The sequence below is a fragment of the Macrosteles quadrilineatus genome, unplaced genomic scaffold, assembly GCF_028750875.1.
Source record: "Macrosteles quadrilineatus isolate MER2022 unplaced genomic scaffold, UCM_ALF_1.0 Scaffold_2__2_contigs__length_208266976, whole genome shotgun sequence".
Taxonomy (NCBI): domain Eukaryota; kingdom Metazoa; phylum Arthropoda; class Insecta; order Hemiptera; family Cicadellidae; genus Macrosteles; species Macrosteles quadrilineatus.
Window position 1 is genome coordinate 13,582,679 of NW_026542595.1, and position 23,335 is coordinate 13,606,013.

A 23,335-nucleotide genomic window follows, 5' to 3' on the forward strand; every position below is an offset into this window, starting at 1 on the left:
CCCATGTATTTCTTATGGAAGTTAAATTTGGTTGCTCTTTTCCGAGTTCGTTTGGCTCTTCTACCCAATCGATTTTCATGATTGAGGTCTTAAATTGAAAGTATGCACGCACAGATTTGCCAACAAGCATCGGCATATATTTATCTAGAGTATCACTCGGTTTATATTTAAATGATGTTTTTCTAGTACGGGCCGTTAAAAAAATAACAGGGGGTTTCCACACTTTTTACTAACCCTGTATATAAACCTTCGCAAATACAGTATCTACAAGTTTCAAGCCAAAAAAAAATACTTCGCAATTAAATGTCACCCGGATCGTGTTGGTCCATATGTTAAATCCAATGATTAAAATAAAAAAGCTTTATATGCCTAGATCTATGAGGCATAGCCCTAACGTAGGCCTATAGTTGAAAGTTACTACGGTGAGTAGGAGACACATTGGAAAAGCAAGTTTAGCATCATCCATAAAACGTAAACCTCTGTTACAATCACCCACTGCAGTTGTGATTTTTTACTTTACACTTTACACAACCGCCATTTAATGGAAACCTTGTTTGTAAGCTATTGGCGACGATCATTAATAAATTTTAAGTTTCCCAGCCCTATACAACACTGATTCAAGGTCTTCTTTCTGGTTATCAAAACTCAAGAATAATTTTATACACAAAGAATCTCTGGTTCCTGACCTGGATGATGCCTAGTTATTTAATTTTATTTAGGTTACACTATTACACTACATTATTGCACTAGCGATTAATTAAATCCGTTATGTAAGAAAAACGTTTTTAATCTCACTTGGTTGGGATTTGCCTTCAAAACGTGATCCAATGGTTGCGGTATTTGTAAGCAACATTTGTAAACATATCAGTGACAGCTAGAAAAACTAATCTTGATCCGAACAGCTGTTTGTTATTTCATAGATGATTATGTGATAAAAATTTGACAAAAACTTGACAAAAATCGCACAACCTGCAATTTTGAACGTCCGTAATTTGATTTACAAAGTAGTGAGGCCATATTTTAATGGCTAAAGACACTCTCAACAATTCAGTGAATACCTTAAAATAACTTGGATCTTGATAGGTACTCCCGTTTTCTTGGAGAAGATTGCGTAAAATGCCATCTTGAGTGTTACAGACAGACAGAAATTTAGATGAGACTTGTTTCGGCTTCTTTAATGAATAAAACGTAAAAATAACCTAAACATTTGTGATTCTGAGCAATGTACAGACAAAACTTTAATTTTATTTATATAGATAACTAAATAAGATAAGTAATAGAATAGTTTGTTTTCACAAAAGCAAAAATGAAAACAAAACAACTGATCAGCTGTTATAGCCCACAAAACTTCACTAACTTTTTATCCTATTTTGGATCACACATGTATAAATATTTATGCAAAATAATGCATAAATATTACGCCTCGTACAAAATACTAAACTAAAACGAACATTACACTGTAAAATTAGGGATAAAATCCACACTTCGTCTTTGTTATCGGACAAAAACTCACGACGACGCCGCCATTTTAGGTTAGACGATGACAAGTGTTCTGTCCCTATCCAAAGCTTCTATTTGTGTGCCCAGCCTAACAACATTGAATTCTACTGTCCTTCGTCTATAAGAGCATTATATAAAACAACGTTTTTGTTTTCACATTGTATGTATATGCGATTTAGAAATCGACAATTTTTTTCGATTCACGTAAAATTCATTCATTCACGTAAATTTTCATGAGCAACACGTAAAAATTGACTATTCACAAAAAGTGTTCATCAGCTGTTGGAATGTATTATGACACTATACTTTTTAGTTTTTACAGAATTGAAGTTTACTTCATGCTTATTGCAGTGGTACCACTTGTTTTTGTTAAAAATAAAAATTACGTCTGCTATGGTTTTTTGAAATGACTCATCTTTTACGATTGCCCAACGAAACATGGCGTTCACGAGTTAGTGTGTTTTTTTCATTTAAATGTAGCTAGTTATAAAATCGTTGTAAAATGTTATAAGGTTCATTCTTATAATAAAATGATACTTCAGAATCTCATCTTTCCATTGGTATAAGAGTTATGTAATTTCAACAACTATAACTGTGCTTAACATGCAACGGAAAAAATGTTACGCTAATCGACAAATTTTGTCGCCCGCCACTCCAGCAACACATTTTGAAATCGACATTTTTTGTCGATTCGCCACTCCTAGGGTTCAAGTTCGAGACAAAGTCGAGAACTTAAAACAATGTAAAACACCACTTAATGTAAAACTATGTAAAACACCACACCAATTAATGTATGTAAAACAGCTAAAAAAATAATAGTGTGGTAAAAAGGCATTTTCTTTCCTCTTCCTAAAATATCTAAGATAGATTTACATGTTTTGACAACAAATTAGAGGATTACATCAAAGTAAAGTGCATGTAAAAGTCTCTTAGTTATTAGATTTATGGCTAACTTAAGTGGATTATGGAACTAGGTGGACTACCAAGATCGATCTCAGCTGCATACCTCAACCTTTAACATTTAGCTGGGAAGATGTATCATTACAAATTATCTACAGATCATTGTTAGTCAACTGGCAACTGTTTTTGAAATTGTTTTTTGGTAAATGTTTGATTTTTTCAAAAACTGTGTTAGTGCACTTCCTACTTATACATAAGTACTTCTGTATATTATGACAAAAATTCTTGTTGTTTATTGTAGGAGGTTCCCAAAACGTATCTATGTTGCTTTACCTGATGCTGAGACCAGAATGAAGCTGCTTCAGCGCTTATTGAGTCGCCATGACAATCCCCTGAGTGTAGCAGAGCTTCACTCCCTAGCAGCCCTCACTGATGGCTACTCAGGCAGTGACCTCACAGGCTTGGCCAAGGATGCAGCCTTGGGTCCTATCAGAGGTAACTCATTGCTAATCTTAGACTAACCCAATAGTATGAACCTTTCTAAAGAGTAACTTATGCTATATTTGCACAATTGAAATATACCTTTCAAGTACTGAGCACCTGGTACAATATATATTTTTTACTGATATTTTTAATTGCTTACTTATTTTGTATTACATTAAACAAATATAACAATCTAGTCCTCGTTCTAACATCCACGTAACACCCCAATGGCCTCAGTTTTCCAATAGTGGTGTACCTGTACCACAGGTTGAGAAACGCTGCCCTAGTTAATATTGAATTTATGGGTATAATCTGTGGAGTTTTTACTTTGGGTTTTACTGGCATAGAAGTGAGAACACGCAGAGTTATAGAACTAACTTTATTTTACAATAAATTAATTAGAATAACTCTTTATCATGAGTTCTAAGCCCAAAAACACTAAACACTAAAACTACCTTGTTACTAGCCAACAACTGGCATTAATATGAATTTAAATTCCAAACATATGTTTATGTACAGACCAAATATAAAAACTATTTCTTGACACGCTATCGTAAATTTTAAATTTTTACAAATTAAATTTTACACGATAAAAGAAACACTTTGTCCATGGAAAATTTTTAGAACATATTGTCCATACAGAACTTCCACTTATCACATGACTAAAAAACTTCTTAATTAACCTTTTTACTGCCACGGACATATACAACATTGCGTGCGAAGACCGCTGAGCGCTACGTCAGCTGACTGTCTGAAGGTCGCCAACCCAACAGCTGGCGACACGACTGAGAATCGCCGCAGCGAAATCCACTAATTTGCCGACATCTATTGAAACGACCATAACTCCTTGTAAATAATAGCTAGACCTTTAATTTGTTTTGTTTTGTTTGTCTTTAACTGTTCTACATGTACATATACAGTTTGGAAAGCTTATACCACTTTTTAGTTTTATTAATATGAAAAAGTTTTTAAAAAATTGTAAATTTACTATAAAATTTCAATTTTAAAATTTTAAAACGTGTATATATATATAACTTTTTTATGCATAAACTATACATTTTCGGAAACATAATTATCTTATGAGACCACAACAACAGTTCTAAGAAGAAATATTCATAAATAAAAATATACTATTAAAAAATAACAAAAGGTGTATTTTTCACAAAAAGGCATTTTTGGGCATATTTGCTAGGTACAATTATTGCTCTGTAACAATTTAGCCATTGCAGTTTTTTTACGTGAAATTGTTACATCTAGAAATATTTTCCACTTAAAAACAAGCTTCCTCATAGCACTATAAAATTAAATTATAATTCTAAATAGTTTTGAAAATGATTTTGCTGAAACTCATACATACAACTCATACTTCATACATCTCCTTTCATCCAAATACGTATACAACATTTGATCCGTCCCGTCTATTCCCCCCATTCCATTATTATATTGGTAGACGATGTCCGGTTTATTTTTTATCACAACCCTGCCAGATCTTCGTATTGCATATCTTACGTTCCTTGCCACAGATTTTGTTGACAGTAGAATAAATTGAGATTTGTTAGTAGCTTTCTCCCGGAATGCCATCTGCAAAACCGCTCCCTTCCTCACATAAACCATTTTACCAACTGGGTACTTTCCTTTGAGTTGGCGAGGAATACCCTTGCGATCCAACCTTTGTGTTCCGGTTAGGTATGTAGATTTGCTGTACAAATATCTGGCAAGTTTTTTTGTAACAAAAAAATTGTCTAAAAACAAGTGATAGCCCTTGTTCAGAAGATTTGCCATCTCGAGTAGTTTTACCACGACTTTCGCCCCTAATCCATATTTATCTACCCTTGCACGGTCGGTTTCGTAGCTAGCACCCTTGTAGCAGTAAAACTGTGAGCAATATTTGGTTAGAGCATCGCACAGGACCCAAAGTTTTATGCCCCACCGATGGTGCTTCTTTTTGGGGATATACTGTGTCATGGCGATCTGTTTTTTTGGCCCCACCAAGGATTCATCCACTGACAATTTTTCATAAGGGATATAGTAAAGGCGAAAAAGACGGTTGCAATGGTCAATTAGCGGTTGAAAACGCCCACATGGGTCGTAGTTCGGCTCATTCTGATTTGGGAGGGTGTTTGGGTCAACCAGATGAAAAAACTTCAATACAATTTTGAATCTGTTTGGACTGAATAACTTGCTAAACCAGGAGTTAGATTGGGAAGAACTGGTAAACCAGTAACTCTCGACAGTAGGTTTTTTGATGATTCCCATGTTTAGGATTACGGAAATGAAACCTTTAATTTCTTCCACGCTTGTGTTTACCCAAGATCGCAGTCGGCTTCTGGGGCTTATATTGCCCTCACGAGAACTCAAATACCCTTGTGCATATTTGTTCATTTCTACTGCAAATGTGTTCAACAACACATTGGTAAAAAATAAATAGAAGTATGCTATTGGGCTGGAGTTTCGGGGGGGACAATGTCTGGGTCCGGCCATTTCCGAAAAAGGAAACATTTCAGCATATCCAGGATCTTGGCCATCTTCTATTTCCTCCCACTCACTACTTTCACAATCAGAAGTTTGTGCTGGTACTCTGGGACCTGTAGGTCCATTTTGATTACGTCCACGTACACGTACACGACCACGTCCACGTCCAATGCTAGAACCTTGTCCTCTTCCTCGAACGATCGACCGATTTTCAATGCGTTGCATATTCTCTGGAATGCCTGGGTCGTCCTCATCTGAACTGCTATGCGTTGCAACATCTGGAGGCCTGTCTAATGCCATGGTTTGATTTTCCTCAGATCGTTGAGACACTAAACCGCCTGAAGGTCCAGGTAAATTTATATCAAAACCTATAGGCCTACGCCCACGATCCATGTTCAGAGATAACACGGATTCTAAACGAGTTTGTTGCGGATCCGGATCATACGTTGGATCTTCATCTGTATCATCCACAATGTCTTCAGAGTCGGAAGACGATATATCGTCAAGAATGGAATCACGGTCTTCATTGTCACTAAGTACCTCGTATCCACTCGCAACTATCTGGTTCACAAGTGTATTTTCACTTAAGGGCGAAGCGGGGCACCTTTTGTTACTCATTTCTAACACTAGCACAATATAAAAATTACCATAAAACTTTGTTATAACTAACAAAAGGCGAAATCACAACATCACTGACCACATACAGCAGTAAACAGTAAGACAATGACAGTAAGACAATGACAGAAATCCCGCCAACAGACAGATTGCCGCCAACGTCAGGTGGCGTAGACAGCGTGGAGCCAAGACATTTGGCGCGAGGCCACGGCCTACTTGATCGAAACGACTTTACACGTTAGTATATTGTTAAAAGTACCTTTAACAATAAAAACAAAAAGAACAGCCATTTATAATGATTTCATGCCTTTAACAAGACATGAAATTAATGGAAATCGGTCTATAAATAACCGCGCAGTAATAAAAATACGATCTAATCGGCCCGTGGCGTTTCTCGCACTGAACTGCAGCGACGATCATATCGGCCCGCGGCGGTCTTCGCGTCAAATTTGCGAGCCGATGAGATCGGTCGGTGGCGGTTGTCACGAATCAGGTTAGTCCGATCTAATTGGCCCGTTGTGGTAAAAGGGTTAAATAATGTCTCCTTTATGTTTACAACAAGTACAAGAATAGTTGTATACTTTCCATTCTCTTTCTTCGCAAACACCCATCAAATATATAAAATGTTATATTATATTATTATTTTTATATGTTATATTTTTAAAAAATTGGTTTTTCTTTTCTGAGTTTGTTTGGCTCTTCTACCCGACCGATTTTCATGATTGAGGTCTCAATTATCTATAGTATTACTCGGTTTATGCGTAAACAAAATTTGCTCCCCATGTATTTCTTATGGGAGTTAAATTTGGCTTTTCTTTGCCGAGTTCGTTGGGCTCTTCTACCCGACCGATTTTCATGATTGAGGTCTCAAATTGAAGGTATGCACGCACAGATTTTCCATCAAGTATCGACATATAATTATCTATAGTATTACTTGGTTTATAGGTAAACAAAATTTGCTCCTCATGTATTTCTTATGGGAGTTAAATTTGGCTTTTCTTTGCCGAGTTCGTTGGGCTCTTCTACCCGACCGATTTTCATGATTGAGGTATCAAATTGAAGGTATGCAGGCACAGATTTGCCATCAAGCATCGGCACATATTTATCTATAATCCCATTTGGTGTATACGCAAATGAAATTTTCTCCCCATGTATTTCTTATGGAAGTTAAATTTGGGTTTTCTTTTCCGAGTTCGTTTGGCTCTTCTACCTGACCGATTTTCATGATTGAGGTCTCGAATTGAAGGTATGCACGCACCGATTTGCCAACAAGCATCGGCATAATTTGATTCTTTTTTTAATTTACGATAACTTCAACTTAAGGTGTATTTTACCAGTCATAATAAATTATATAATCCTATATATTTTGTTTCTATAACCTTCAGTGAAATAGCCTACCGGCTATCTTTTAAGCTATTAGTTATTCAAATCCGACCGGTTTCAAGCAAACGCAAAGTGAACAACCAACATAAAAACTACATATTTTTCATATGGGTTTATTATGATTACAAATCAATATCTCCAGTATTGTTCATGTATGTTTTAAACACAAAATAATCAGTAAATTATAAGCTTTAATTTGAGCTATTTATCGTTTCTTAAGATACTGTATTACTCAATCAAAAATCATAAATTTGATAATTTCTTGGATATAATATTTATTTTAACGCTGCGGAGCAGCATAGGTCCTCTAGTTTATTTGAAAATAGCAATATGTTCATCATTGATTTGGTCTGTACATTAACATAATGTTTGGAATTAAATTAATATTAATTCATTTTATTGCCTAGAAACAAGATAGTTTTGGTGTTTTGTGTTTTTGGGCTTAGGACTCATGATAAGGAGTTTTTCTAATTAATTTATCTATATATTAATTTGAAACTGTTTTTCTTTGTGAGAGCTAATTTGAGAGAACGGCTGGGCGTATGAACTCGGTAGAGGTGTCTAAAGAAAGGGCTTGGTCTGTAGATGAGCCATCAAAAGAGAAACGTGGTAAATTCCCTTGGGGCTCTGCCCCAGTGGCCTTTAATACCTATCCCATGTTATTCTTATGGGAAGAAAACAGGTTTTTGTCATTCTAAAATAATTTATAAATAAAAATACCCCCGCCGCATTAAACCTGCAGACTAAGCGAATTTCCATTTCCCTGAATGGATTTACACTAAAATGTCTCCTTAAGGGTGGGCTCTACCTCAGCTCGGAAATCTCAGAACGATGTTCGAAGTGTCCGCCACACTGCGCCGTGTCGGTTCAACCCAGTTGGAGGGGAAGGGGTGGGAGGAGCTAGGAGGTTCGCGAGTTGACTGCCGCTCCCCGCTAGGCAGTGCAGTGCCCTGCGGAGCTCCCGACGCACACACGCGCAAGCGCAACCAGGTTGTTATTCGCGCGTCCGCATATCTTTTGCTTCTGCTCTAAGGCCTGGCGCACACGGTCGATTTTTCGATCGGCCGATAAAAAAATCGACCAAAAATAAATCGCCCTAGATTTATGTATAGGCGCACACGTGGCGATTTTTTAGTCGAGAAATGGTTTTTTGAGTGCGTTTAAGCTATACTAAAATGGACTTTGTTGAATTAACCTGTGTTTGTGCTCTTCTAATTAGATCAAAGAAGAAAAGAAGACAACTTAAATATAGTAAGTCAGAGACTTTTAAATCGATAGTTTTATAAACTATACACTTTACCGTGATGACAGTAAAAAGTTCTTTAAGAATGTCTGTTGAAAGTTGAAGTTTTTATTATAACAGCTGTGGCCTTTTTTAGCAAAGAAAACAACACAACTCACACTGACTTCTGTAGAGAACAACAAGCGACTGGCCGATTTTTTAGTCGACCGTGTGCGCGGACTGATAACAACCTGTACGTTACAGATTTTTGGGCGACAATCGCCTCGCCTACGAATCTGTGGCAAAACCCAGATTTTAAAATCGGCGCAATTCTCGATCGCCTGTGTGCGCGCTTCCATTCAAATACATGATGCACAGATCGGCCGATGAAATAGTCGCCTCAAAATAATCGCTCGTGTGCGCCTAGCCTAACCTCCATCATGCCCTGCCACCGACACTCACTGGCAGCAACGTGACGTTCGCTATCGCTCCCATAAGCTTATACAGTAAAAAGTAAAACATTCCTAAATATTGAGTCTTGTTTGTCATTATTGAATAAAAATAAAATATTTTAGTTATACTTTGTAAAATATCACTACATTAAATTATAAATAACTTCTTGATCAGCATTGTACGTGTTATTAAATTTACGGAAAGTAAATAAAAGAAACGTCTTATAACACTTAAAACATATATTTACGCTTATACTGTTACTCACAAGATGGTAAATATACAAAAACGATGGTAAGTGGTGATCGATTTCGATTGGACACTCCAATCATCATCAGACCCAATAGGCGAATGACAAGAATCTTGAATGGCGTCCCTACTTATACCCTACTGGCTACCGGAAGCACCGGCCAATACATTTTTATAAGTACAACTGGAATCAAAAAGTATTTGTTCATTAATCAACTTATTTCTGTCTTTACATTTTTCCTTATAAATATACAATTCTTCCCAAGCATTCATTATATATCCTTTCTTACAATTCTTTAAAATATCTAGACTATCCTCCATTTTTCCTAGTGAGTGCCCATTTTGTAACAGGTGTTGTGCGACATTTGATCTTTCCGGTTTGTTGTTCCTCCACGCAGATATGTGGTTTTTGAAGCGGTTTACGAAGTTCACAGTCTGTCCAATGTAGAAGCTATCACAATCGTTACAATTGATTTTATAGATGCCCGAAGTGTCAAATTTGTTACAATCTTCTATTTTTGGATGCAGTATTTTACTCATGGTGTTCTGAGTCCTGTAGGCTATTGAAACTCCGTATTTCTTGAATCTGTTAGCAGTCCTTTGTGTTGTAGTCCCCGTGTAGCTAAATGTGATATATCTGGTGTTTTCCTCTTTTATCTCTTCTAATGTTGTTCTGCTGTGTAGTGTATTCTGTCTATCGATTTTTCTCCTCGTCTTCCTTGCGATGTCCTCTATCGTCTTGGTTCGAAATCCATTTCGAAATCCAGAAGATCGCCCAAGTGAATGGATTTCGAACCAAGACGATAGAGGACATCGCAAGGAAGACGAGGAGAAAAATCGATAGACAGAATACACTACACAGCAGAACAACATTAGAAGAGATAAAAGAGGAAAACACCAGATATATCACATTTAGCTACACGGGGACTACAACACAAAGGACTGCTAACAGATTCAAGAAATACGGAGTTTCAATAGCCTACAGGACTCAGAACACCATGAGTAAAATACTGCATCCAAAAATAGAAGATTGTAACAAATTTGACACTTCGGGCATCTATAAAATCAATTGTAACGATTGTGATAGCTTCTACATTGGACAGACTGTGAACTTCGTAAACCGCTTCAAAAACCACATATCTGCGTGGAGGAACAACAAACCGGAAAGATCAAATGTCGCACAACACCTGTTACAAAATGGGCACTCACTAGGAAAAATGGAGGATAGTCTAGATATTTTAAAGAATTGTAAGAAAGGATATATAATGAATGCTTGGGAAGAATTGTATATTTATAAGGAAAAATGTAAAGACAGAAATAAGTTGATTAATGAACAAATACTTTTTGATTCCAGTTGTACTTATAAAAATGTATTGGCCGGTGCTTCCGGTAGCCAGTAGGGTATAAGTAGGGACGCCATTCAAGATTCTTGTCATTTGCCTATTGGGTCTGATGATGATTGGAGTGTCCAATCGAAATCGATCACCACTTACCATCGTTTTTGTATATTTACCATCTTGTGAGTAACAGTATAAGCGTAAATATATGTTTTAAGTGTTATAAGACGTTTCTTTTATTTACTTTCCATTAAATTATAGTAATCTTAAGTTTTTTTTTAATCAACTGTTATATTTATTTATTTTCTTTTGTTGATGTTTAAGATTTTCATTATTATTTAACTCTATTCCAACTGTAGCTACACCGTAATGGGCACAGAATCAGTCGGTATCTCACACATTCTTGGGGATTATAATTATGTAATTAATGTTTACAAAAAAAGCAATGGTGATATGAAAACTTCATTTTTATAGTATCTTTTATCACATAAAGAAAAAATCCATGCTCAATAATATAAATATGATTGTTCTTCCCTTTTTCTGTGTCCTAGACGGTAATGTACTTTTTAGACGATTCGTTGACTAACATACGTGGCGAGTCTTGTTTACCTTTTTAATGTTATCTCGCAAATAACGTCATAGCAACCTGTTACATACATACGCTACAACATACGCTTGTAAATTTAGTTACCCATCCTTCGTAATGTAATGACTATTTAATGTGTATTGTGATAATTAAATGCCAGAAACTTTATATATGGATATATACTGTATAATAGTTAGTTATGAATTAAATATTCATAAGTAATTGTAGTAACTAATAAATATTGAACAGTAAATGTTGAATTTTACTCTTGTTTGTATACAAAGTAAATCTGGAAATAAACATCTGGTATTACCAGAGGACTTTGGCAACAATTCGGTAATATTATTGACTATTGGATACTTGTATTCATAGTCAAAGGTACTATAAAACGAGAGTAGAATGACGAGAAATATATTTGTACACAATATTGCATATTGCAAAGCTAATAATGAAAAATAAATATTACAAAATGAGCTAGTATACTGAGTACATTCACGTTATATAAATATTAGAAAATAAAATCCAACACAGTAGGCCTAACGGCTGGTGACGGCTTAAAATCTGTCCCTAACAGGAAGTCCCCTAGGATACCTTGGATCTACCAGTTCCGGTAAAATACATTTGTTGTAAAATGTTCTCAGCTGAGACTCCATATGTTTCATCCAAAACTCGTCATCCTTCACAACCTTTTCCACAGACATGAATCATTGAATGCTTCATTTGCTTCTTTATTCTTCGGAGTACTGCAATGGATCTCATTTTGTTCAGTTTCGGGTGAATTATTACTAGGAGTGATCATGCTGAAATATGAAATAAGATTTTTTAGTTTGTGTGAAAATAAAAAAAATAAAATAAAACTTGAAATTAAGATAACTTTGAAAAATACCTACCATTTACACAAAATTATTAGTAAGCCTACCTAATTATTTAAGCAATTCTAAATCAACTCGTGTAATAATAGTTTCCTTGGTTGGAGTTTCCTGACTTTTACGTGTAACCATGTAAACAATGTAAAGCTTTGTCCATAAAACAGCAAATGATTGTTTTAAAGACTTGTAACCTCGATGGTATATTTTAGCAATGTTTTAGGCTACTCAGCCAGTTAGCTGTAAAGTGGCTATAATATCAATGAATTTATGCTTACTGTGATCTTTACTCACACTTTCCTCATACAGCAGTAGTAGGAATAAAAAAAAACCTGTAGGCCTATCCTTACTTGATTGTAGTAGCCTACCCCAGTACCAACAAATAAGTAATAAGTAATATTTGGGTATTTAATTGTACAATAATATTATGTACTTCTAACTTAAATAACTCTCATCATACGTTACCTATTCTCGTCCTTATTTTTCTTTAATTCCCGCCAACGATGTAAACTTTCACTCCCCTTGTTCTTCAATCTTATGGCACTTAAATTAAGTTTTTTCTTTTTTCTTGTCCTAGGATTGGGCATCTTGAAGCACACCAGAAATGACAATAAACAAAAAAAAAAACACTCAAAACACGGTGAAAATCAGTGCAAGTGTGCAAGCGAGTGAGAAACACGTGGTCGTGGTAGTCGCCTAGGTAGTCGCCTCAGTTGTCATCTTCCCGCGCGCGCGCATGCGCAGACGGCTCTGCGCCATGGTTTTGGGGATGGGGATGGGATTTTGAGGTTGTAGCCTAGTAGAGCAGTATAAGGCCTTAGCCACTTAAAACCCCTCGGTGCAGAGTAATTTAGTATATTGAAGCGCTGTTGTATGCCTACGGTCAGGAAGAAAATTGAAAAAAGTGTTGTTAAAAATTACCATGTTATTCTTATGGAGAAAATTAAAACCGTTTTAATTTACTTGTTTATAGATACACTGTATGTTGATAAAATTTGGCAAATTCATTAATTTCAGTATACTGACGTATGGTCAAGAAACACTTTTTACCTTCCCCGTTGCAGCACACCTAAGCACTCGTTAAATCTAATGTTATTTAAATAGGAATAAGTTTGTCTTATTTCTGGAAGTATTTTAGTAAAAAAGAAAGAGCCTAACGTGAAGTTGTGCAGGAAACTTTCTTTTTAGGGAAATAATTAGAGAGTGAGGCCCTGGTACCCTTCAAAGTTTTGTATTTCTCCATAAGATTAGCATGGGAAACAACAATTTTTATAAAACTCCAGCTGTTGTCAGAAATTAAAAGTGAGAAGAAAAACCTATGTAAATTGTAAACCGTCAATAATTTTGCTAATTTAACAGTATGAAATGAAATATTCACTATTTTAATTTAGGTTTGCATAAATATTACAATGGAAAAAAGCGAGAGAGCTGATTTACATTACTCCTGATATACTGAAAAAGAAAAATGAGTTAACAACACTGTGCTGCATTTCTTAGTAATCATTGAACGAGCCGATTTTCAACTATGGAAACATAGGAAAGTTATATAACACCACCAAGGTGAAGAAATAGGAATAATGTTAAGAAGAAACAAGATCAGCTTTTGAAAAGTGATAAGATATTTATAAGAAATGTTGATTCTATCGATCTCTTATGTACAACTTAAAAATGTTATAATCTTTGAGTAGAATCTTTTAAAGTAATCAGAAATTATGACTGTTATTTGTTTTAAAATAACGCCTGTTTATATAGCAATTGCTCGAATTCGAGCAGCAGGGACACTAGTATGTGTAGAAACGGCGACGACGCAAAGATAGAATAGAATCAACCGAGAGGAGGGGAAATATCGATCGATGGCTGTGGTGGGAGAGCCGACGACAGGTTGAGCCGTTGGCCGCATGGCCGCGCCACTGCACGGCGCCTTGAAGAGCGCTTGCAAGCCTTTCGAGTCTGCGTGATTACATAGTTATCATTCAACTTTTTAGTAAACTAATTCCAGATTCTTGTTTTTAAGAATCTATTGCACGTCTCCCGTTTTTTATTTTTTCTCTACAAATTTTTTTTATGTATTAAAACTCATGATAAAGAACGCCTCTTTTTACATTTTTCACCAACCTTTGAGCCCAAAATTTTTTAAATTATCAAAATTTTAAAAAACAGGAAACCTACAATAACATTTGACGGAAAATATGACACCAAGATCTTTTAAATCGGTTCACAATTGGAGCTACAATCAGGAAGAACTAAAACCCTTACATTTGCGCGCGCCAGACGGGTAGAGCGCACCCTTAAAAATATCACATTTATTCCCTATTTAAAAAGAATCAGTTTAAAACATACTTAGGTTTGCTGCAACAAGGAGGGTAAGAGTGTTTTTTATGTAAAATGTTAATACAGTAGAATCCCGCAAACTCGGCACTCGATAACCCGGCAGTCTGGAAAACTCGGCCATCACCTCGCTAAGATAATTAGTGATTTTTTGTGTCCGAGTTAAACATTGACTCAAGCCAGGTCAGGTCAACTCTGTACCAAGGATTTGTTGTACTATATCTGATCACTTAATACTGGCTTTTTATATAAAAAAGGCGGTTAAAAAGCTTTAAAATTGTATTGATCTTATTTTTAACCCTAGTTCCCAATAATCCGGCATTTCACAAACTTGGCACCCTTCCAATCCACATTACGCCGAGTTTGCGGGACTCTACTGTAGTTGGTAAGAAATAAAAACATTTTCCAAATTTGGGCCAAATATGTTAATAAACAAGCAAACTACAACAGTTTACTTATTCTCCATAAGAATAACATGGAAATTTTAAATTTACAATTTTTTGGAATTTTCTCCGTAACTATTAGGCGCATTATAACGCTTCAATATAATAAATTATTTGTTTTTTTAAGCTCTACAAAATAGTTTAGAAAAAAATTGCAAAATTTTATGTTTTTTGGGTCAAAAATGGGAAAAACCCACTTTTACCCCATAAAAGCCCCCATAAACCCCCGTTCCCATGGTCCGATCATGCTGGTTCGCGAACTCGTTCGAATAAATGTAGGTTTACACGTTTGTACCAAATTTCATAAAAATCGGATCATTTTTGCTCGAGTTATCGCGCTAACGGACATATATATATATATATATATATATGAATTTGAACAGATGGTGTTTTTGGCCTCTAGGGACCTCAAAACGAAAAAAAAAATCGGTCCCGGGTCCAAGTCTTACCATGAGTAAACTACGGTAATACAGTAGAGTCCCGCAAACTCGGCGTAATGTGGACTGGAAGGGTGCCGAGTTTGTGAAATGCCGGGTTATCGGGAACTAGGGTTAAAAATAAGAACAATACAATTTTTAAGCTTTTTAACTGCCTCTTTTATTTATATTTATGTTACAAGTTAGTATTAAGTCATCAGATATAGCACAACATATCCTTGGTACGAGCTGCAAATGATTTGACTTGATCTGGCTTGAGTCTAGGTTTAATTCGGACTCAAAAAATCACTAATTTTCTGAGCCAGGTGATGGCCGAGTTATCCAGACTGCCGGGTTATCGAGTGCCGAGTTTGCGGGACTGGACTGTAGCTTATTCCCTATATGGGAAATTCGCTAAAAGCTTTTTAAAATACCACGTTTTTAAACTAAATACATTGGCGGATGCAATAGCTAATTTGCAATTATTATTTTCACCTATTGAACAATTCCCAAAATCCAACTGTAATTTAGGCACTGCAAATTGTTAAAAAAACCTCTGCAAAATGGCCAAAATTGCCAGGGCACCGAGCATTTTAGCATAAATCAGGTCAGGGCAGTCCTAGGGTTAAATCCCATGGCATATATGAAGTAGTTACAGAAGAAGAAAAGTATAAGACCAAGAAAATCAAGATAAAAGGACAAAGTGGAAGAAGAAAGACGCAACAGCACAACAACTTTCAATAATATATAAATTCAAACCATATGTTTATGTACAGACCAAAAAAAGATTTTTTGCTTGGCGTAATTAACCTAATCTTCCACCACTTTCTGACTGACCTCTAGTCATTTACTGGCAGAACTAGACAAGACGGTTCATTTTGATTATCATAACATTTTGTATTGTGATTTATGTATGATTGGTATGTGAATTGTCTCATATATTTACTTGTTGCAGAGTTGAATACTGAGCAAGTTCGAAGTTTAGATCCTTTGAAAGTTCGAAATATCACATTCCAAGACTTTCTTGAAGCTTTGAAAAGAATCCGTCGAAGTGTGTCGTCACAGAGTTTAATAACCTATGAAAAGTGGAACAAAGAGTATGGAGATGTCAGTTTGTAATTTTCTTTATTATTTGTGCTTGTTTTCTTTACATGTGTTTTATTTTTTGTTGGCTTAGTCTTTTAATTTTTTTATTGCTTTCATGCAACAAAACAAAAACCTAGTCATTGCAATCTTACCTTAGAGTTATAATTTTTAAGTTGAGCCATAATTTGTCAAATCACAATTCTAAATAACAAACATTCCATTAAAATGGAAACTGTATCTTTAGTCAACAATGAAGAGGACATTCATAGCTTATATTCATTACTTTAAGATCAAAATACATTAAAAATAAGGAATGTTAGGGAAGTTGAATTCTTAAAATTGTTTCTTAATATTGAAATGAAATGAAAAATCCTTTATTTATTCGGCCAAAGTTATAAATATTATGCATTAGGATATGATGAATTGTTTTTAATACCATTACAGTAGAAACAGTATTGATTTTTGATGCATCAAACTGCAATAGAATTCTTAACTATAGAAACCCCAACTATCCAAATCAATATTTGACAAAATAATTATTTAAAATCAAAGCCCCGGAGAGGGCACAGGTGGGTGTGCTACAACTTTGCTCCAAAGCAACGAGTCATCACCACCTCACCGCCTAAAGGCTGATCTGATAATGTAGTTCATTTGTGTTGGTTTTGTCTATTGTCTTCTTAATTTTTCTGCTTGTGATTTATTTCTGTGATTACTATGTTACATCCAAATATCTGAATTGATACTATCTAATTGATCCTGTTTCCCGATTGATTAATCAAGGATGTACTATTACAATAGATTACCTACTTTAGGTTTTTGGAATTTATATTCCTCTCAGTGGTGTATGATTTTAAATATCTTCTTGATCAGCATTGTACGTGTTATTAGATTTACAGAAAGTAAATAAAAGAAACGTCTTATAACACTTGAAACAAAACATATATTTACGCTTATACTGTTACAAACAAGACGGTAAATATACAAAAAAGATGGTAAGTGGTGATCGATTTTGATTGGACACTCCAATCACATCAGACCCAATAGGCGATCTTTTTTGTATATTTACCGTCTTGTGAGTAACAGTATTAGCGTAAATATATGTTTTAAGTGTTATAAGACGTTTCTTTTATTTACTTTCCGTGATTTTAAATATGTAAATTAATAGATTGTATCTCATTTCATTATGTCATTCATAACCCAGCTGTAAATCCGGGTTAACACAATGCCATTAGGTGAGACAATTGTGAGAAGACAACAGTTTAACTGATTGGCATGAAATTGTTGGCTTCGTGTAAACACTACAGGCATTTGGCTTGCCAACTACCCTCACAATTGCCCTGAAATCCAGTTGTCTCACGGAGTAGACTGAGGACAACTGGCCCCCACCAATTACGTGATGACGTTTGGCGAAGGCAACTGTCTCCTCACCAACTGGCATCGTGTAAACCTGGCTTCCCGGTGTCACTGTTTACAAGGGTTGCACCTTATGATTTAGTGGAAGATTCAAGAACGTATGATATTTCCTAAGTTAAATGTTCAACACTTAGTTTGTGCTGGACGGCTATTCCACTTTGTTCAACCTAGACTTAACGCACTGTTTACTAAATTTATCTGGGATGTAAACAGAAAAATTGTTGCTCATATTTCTTAGTAACTAAATAATAAGATAACCTTGTGTTGACTATACCACTATGGCCACCTTGGTCGAGTTTCAAGTATGTAGATCCATCATTTATTTTTTAAATTAAGATTTTTTAGAGTGAAATGAATTTTACTCAATCATCTCAACAGTGAAATATAAATGATAAATTGGGTGAAATACACACAAAGTTGTATTGAGATTTTTCAGTGTGGTAGTTATTTAGGTAGCTGCTGTATTCTTCTTTTAAGATCAAATTAAAAGTTGTGTTTAATGTCAAGCTTTTAACTTTATAGTCTTTATAGTCCGTGTTTCTCCTTTTTTAGCGAATTTCCCTATAGGGAAGTAGCTATTACCGTAGGTGGCACGGTAAGACCTAGTCCCGGGACCGATTTACTTTTTCATTTTGATGTCCCTAGAGGCCAAATACACCATTCGTTCAAATTGTTATATATGTATATATATATATATATATATACTCGTATATATATATGTATACGTCCGTGAACGCGATAACTTGAGTAATTTTTGTCCGATTTTGATGAAATTTTGTTTAAAGGTGTAATGCCAGATAAACTTGAATGAGATCGTGAACCAGCATGATCGGACCATGGGAACGGGGTCTTACGGGAGTTTTTATGGGGTAAAAAATCGTTTTCCTCATTTTTCACCCTCAAAACACAAAATTTCCCAATTTTTCTCTAGACCTTTCTAAAGAGCTTAAAAAAACAAATAACTTAGTATATAAAAGTGTTTTTGTACAATTATTAGTAACGGAGAAAATTCAAAAAATTGTAAATTTCAAATTCCCATGTTATTCTTATGGAGAATATTGTAAAATGTTGTTGTTTGCTTGTTTATGGCTACATTTTGATCAAACTTGGCAAATTTATTTATTTTATACTAAGCTATTAATATTTTAGTAAAAAATAGATTTTATTAGTTTCCTTGTAGCAGCAAACCTAGGAACTCCTTATATTATATATATATATACAGTCTTGGTCTTCGGGGTTCGACCGCGTCCTTAGGTTATCTACACTATGTACTGAGTGGAAATTCGCTTAGTCGGCAGGTTTGCTGCGGCGGGGGTATTTATTTTTTTCTTAGGACGTTAGGCAGGAGCCCGGGATTGTTTTTCACATTACTTCAGGCTAGACCTTAGGGTTGCGGCATTACCTATCACTTTGATAAAATCCATTGGTGATTTGGCGGGATTTGAACCTGGGACCTCGGGCACTAGACTCTAGCCACTAGACCAGCTCGCTCCCCAACTTTATAGTCGGTGTTGATAGTATCTGAACTTGTAAACTCTCTCTGCTTAGAATAAGTTAAAAACACGTTGTAAGTTTTAATAGTTTTTAGAAGTTTTACAATTTTCTCTACTACAAATGTATATAGAAATGTTCTTTTTTATTTGAAAAATGACATAACATTGTTTTATATCTACACCATTTATATTTAGCAGTAGTCCAGGCAATGAATGCTCAAAAAAGGCTATAGAGGGAAATGTTTGGAACACAATTACTGACTTGGTAACTTTTTTAGTATAGTTAGGAGGTTAACATACCTAAAGTCCCCGCCTCTAGCCTTTGTGCTGTGGGGGAGGGGGGGCTTGAAGGTACCATTTTTTGCTGAAATCTCGGAAACCATGCGTCCTAGCAAAGTTATGGTAATATACTTAATTAAATCTTATTAAATTGTCAGTAAGATTGTAATTAATTTACTATTTTTTAATATCTTGTATGCTTTTTGTTTTATTTACTATCAAAAAAAGTTTGTAAATTTAGACAAATACATTTTTTCCTTGTGTTTTTTGTTCTTTTGGACAAGTTAACTCTCAAACTATGCTTTCTAAAAATAAATGCTGGGCATAGGGTTGTAGAAAATCAAATTCCCTTCAATAATATAAATGACTTTACTAGTTTACCTTCTTCCATTCAGATTTTAAAGAAAATTACCCATCAGTATAAAAAAATAAAAATAAAATAAAATCTAATGTCAACATTAGATTTTATTTTATTTTTATTTGATCTATATAGCTTTTATTGCTCAAGCAAGGAATTTTAAGTTTTGGGACAACTGTTGACTACTGAATATTTCAATTTATCACCTTACCCCATCAACTAATTGACGGAAACATTCACCATTAAGTGGATAAAGTGAGTACTGGGCGTCTAAAAATAGCAAATATACCCATTATTGAAAATATATACTTGTGGGCTGCCTAACCAGCTTCCTCAAACTTGATGATCTATCGAGACTATTGTAATGGGAAAATATGGTGTTATAACCACAGAGCATGGAATTAATTTAGAGGCGGCTTCTCGTACCAAGATGGCGGCCGGCCCGGTCTGCATTTATATTTAAACCATTATATTGTTACCATGGAAACCACAAATCAATATTTACTTTTAAAACTCTCACCTCAGCACTTTGAAAGCCCGCGGGGCAGAGTCCTAGGTCAATATCGAAGGGGGGACTAGTTCTATATGTATCCTCGGAGTGGTAGCTTCATCTAATTCATAAAGTAGCATAGAATAACACAGTGGTAATGGTGCCGTGTTTTCAAAGTTCCGAGCCCGACTCTCTTACCAAGATGGCGGAAATCGGCTTCACTACTGGTATAGCTGTAGGTATAGGAGTGGCGACTCTATATTTATTCTATGCTCTGTGGTTATAACCATGTTTATACATATAATACGAGTGTCTGTATGGCACTGGAAACAAATCATAACAATTAAATTGAAACAAAGATAAATGACATAAATTTCCTTTGATAAGTTACTCTATATCCTTTCATTGCCTGGACTACTGGTAGAGAATCAGAAATATATTTTGTAGATAATATCTTTGACTATCAATTCAACTTCAGTATCCAATACTCAATGATAATATTTAGTATTTAGTTGTAATATTTTTATCTGTTGGAAAACTGGAAAAGCCTAATCTCAAGTAATGTAAATTGGAATTTCATTAGGAGAAAATAAGTTTGGTCAAACTTAGCCGTTATTGAGTTAATTGATTACATAAGGTCCAATCTCAAAGACCTTTACTCGCTCCGCTCAATAATACCTTAGACATTCCATCCCCATGTTAAAGTTGTCGCCAGGTTTTTTATCAAATATGTCTTAGTTGATGTGAGCCACCTACAGATTGCGCTGATATAAATTACTGACTTCTGCCGACTACATTATGTCTTTTACCAATTGAAACTGATGGAATGACTTATTATGAGCTATAGCAACTGTTATGACCCAGTAACTATGTCAGTAACAAAAAATAAGGTACAAAATATAGTTATAGACACTAAAGCAATCTGTGACTGGCTTACACAACTACATTAGTTTTTAGTAAAAGATTGGGGACAGCTGATCCATATAGATGGGATGTCTTCTTCTGTATCCAATAGTCAATGATAATACTTAAAAGTTAGTTCTTTTTATTATAAAAAAGGTTTTAAAATCAAAAAGATTGTCATAAAATTAATTAACCCATAGTAGAATTCATGTAATGGATCAAACAACGGAGATATAAAAATATTTTTTTTAAATTTCCAGTACTTTGTTCCATTTAAATAGTGTTGTTGGAAATGTTTAACGTTATATGAGTTTCTTGTATGAGGATGGGAATATCTGGAGAGATGTTTTCTTAGATATCAGCTGTCATAAAAAATAACTACTTTCTGGAAGGACTAATGACAAATTGTATTAGCAATCTCTGTTTTATCCAAAATTGTAATAGGCCTAAAAGGTTTCCTTAATATGAATTTTATTGTCGTTGTTAAAAATTGTTATGGTTGTAAGTTAAGGGAAACTTAATGTGACTAGCTTTTAGACAGCAAACAAGATTTTTATGTTGATACCGGATTGGTTCATTTAAGTTTCTTGGACAGAGCCTCCTAGACGAGTAATGTAACCAAAGCTTTTTTGTCCAGTGGCGGATCCAGAGGGTGAAGGGTGCGACCCTTGGACATTCATATATATTTTTTTACTGCATGTATTACAGGCATACACATTGCGTAAAATTATTTGTCACACTAACTTTAGACAAAGAAATGGTATAAAACTGCAATTTTGGAGACTTAGTTTACACTAATTTTTCAGGAGAGTACCACCGAACCCCCGGTTCGCCCCCCCCCCCCCCTTGTGACTGTTCTAGATCCACCACTGTTTTGTCCTTGTGATATTTTATAAATCTTTTAATACATTGCACATATAAAAATACTGTACAATTTTGTTTGGGAATTTCATTCTGGCGTGCATGCTTAACAATACAGTAGAGTGCCGTTAGTCCAAAATGGTTGGGACCGGACCCATTTCGGATTACCGAATATTTCGGAATAAAAGATTTTTGTTTTTTTTATTTTTTGCAAATTTTTTCAAAATATTTTTGAAAATAAAGGGTGATTTTTTTATTGGTGCGGTTTTTAAAACTTAATAAAAAAATAAAAAACAACCAGCATTGACATAAAAATGCATTTATTTGAACTACAGTGTCATGACATTTACGTTTAAAAATGATTTTTGGCATATGGGCTCCATTCCGTTCGCGTAGAAAGCCCAATCGAGAAGTCCAATTTTCGAATACTCTTTCCAGCAGCTGTGGTTGAATTCTGCCAATAGCTCGACGAATGTTATCTTTCAAGTCATTTAAAGTTTGTGGCTTGTCAGCGTATACTTGCCCTAAACATATCCCCACAGAAATAAGTCTGTTGGCGTGATATCACACAACCGTGGGGGCCAGATGACACTACCTCTAAATGAGATGATACGTTCACCAAATGTTTCTGCCAAGAGGCCAATTGTGTCGTTTGCCGTGTGGCACGTCGCGCCGTCTTGTTGTAACCAGACATTTTCTAAATCCACTTCAAGTTCATTTAGCTGAGGAACGAAAAAGTCCCGTAACATTGCCCAATAGAGTTGAAACTTTAAATGACTTGAAGCTAACATTCGTCAAGTTATTGGCGGAATTCAACCACAGCTGCTGGAAAGAGTATTCGAAAATTGGACTTGTCGATTGGGCTTTCTACGCGAACGGAATGGAGCCCATTTGCCAGAAATCATTTTTAAACGTTAATGTCACGACACTGTAGTTCAAATAAATGCATTTTTATGACAATGCAGGTTGTTTTTCCTTTTTTATTTAGTTTTAAAAACCGCACCAATAAAAAAATCACCCTTTAGTTTTTTTAGTCTTAGGACGGCACGAGCCCGGGATTGTTGTTCACATTAATTTAGGCTAGACATAGGGGCTGCAGCATTATCACTTAAATAAAATCCATTTGTGATTTCGCGGGATTGGAACCCGAGACAAAAATGAAAAATGGTTATTAAAAAAAATGGCGAAATATTTACTAAAAT

At 35.2% G+C, this 23,335-nt stretch overlaps 1 protein-coding gene across 2 annotated transcripts in view; it reads left to right on the forward strand.

The window, feature by feature from the left end:
* Positions 1–18,255, forward strand: part of LOC128986084 (spastin-like) — a 59,071-nt gene extending 40,816 nt beyond the window's left edge. For both annotated transcript variants that reach the window (XM_054406202.1, XM_054406203.1), the window contains exons 7-8: positions 2,702–2,895; positions 16,206–18,255. In XM_054406202.1, coding sequence (XP_054262177.1) covers positions 2,702–2,895; positions 16,206–16,369 — 358 coding nt within the window. In that variant the 3' untranslated portion in view covers positions 16,370–18,255. The remainder of the gene's footprint in view (positions 1–2,701; positions 2,896–16,205) is intronic.
* The last annotated feature ends 5,080 nt before the right edge of the window (positions 18,256–23,335 follow it).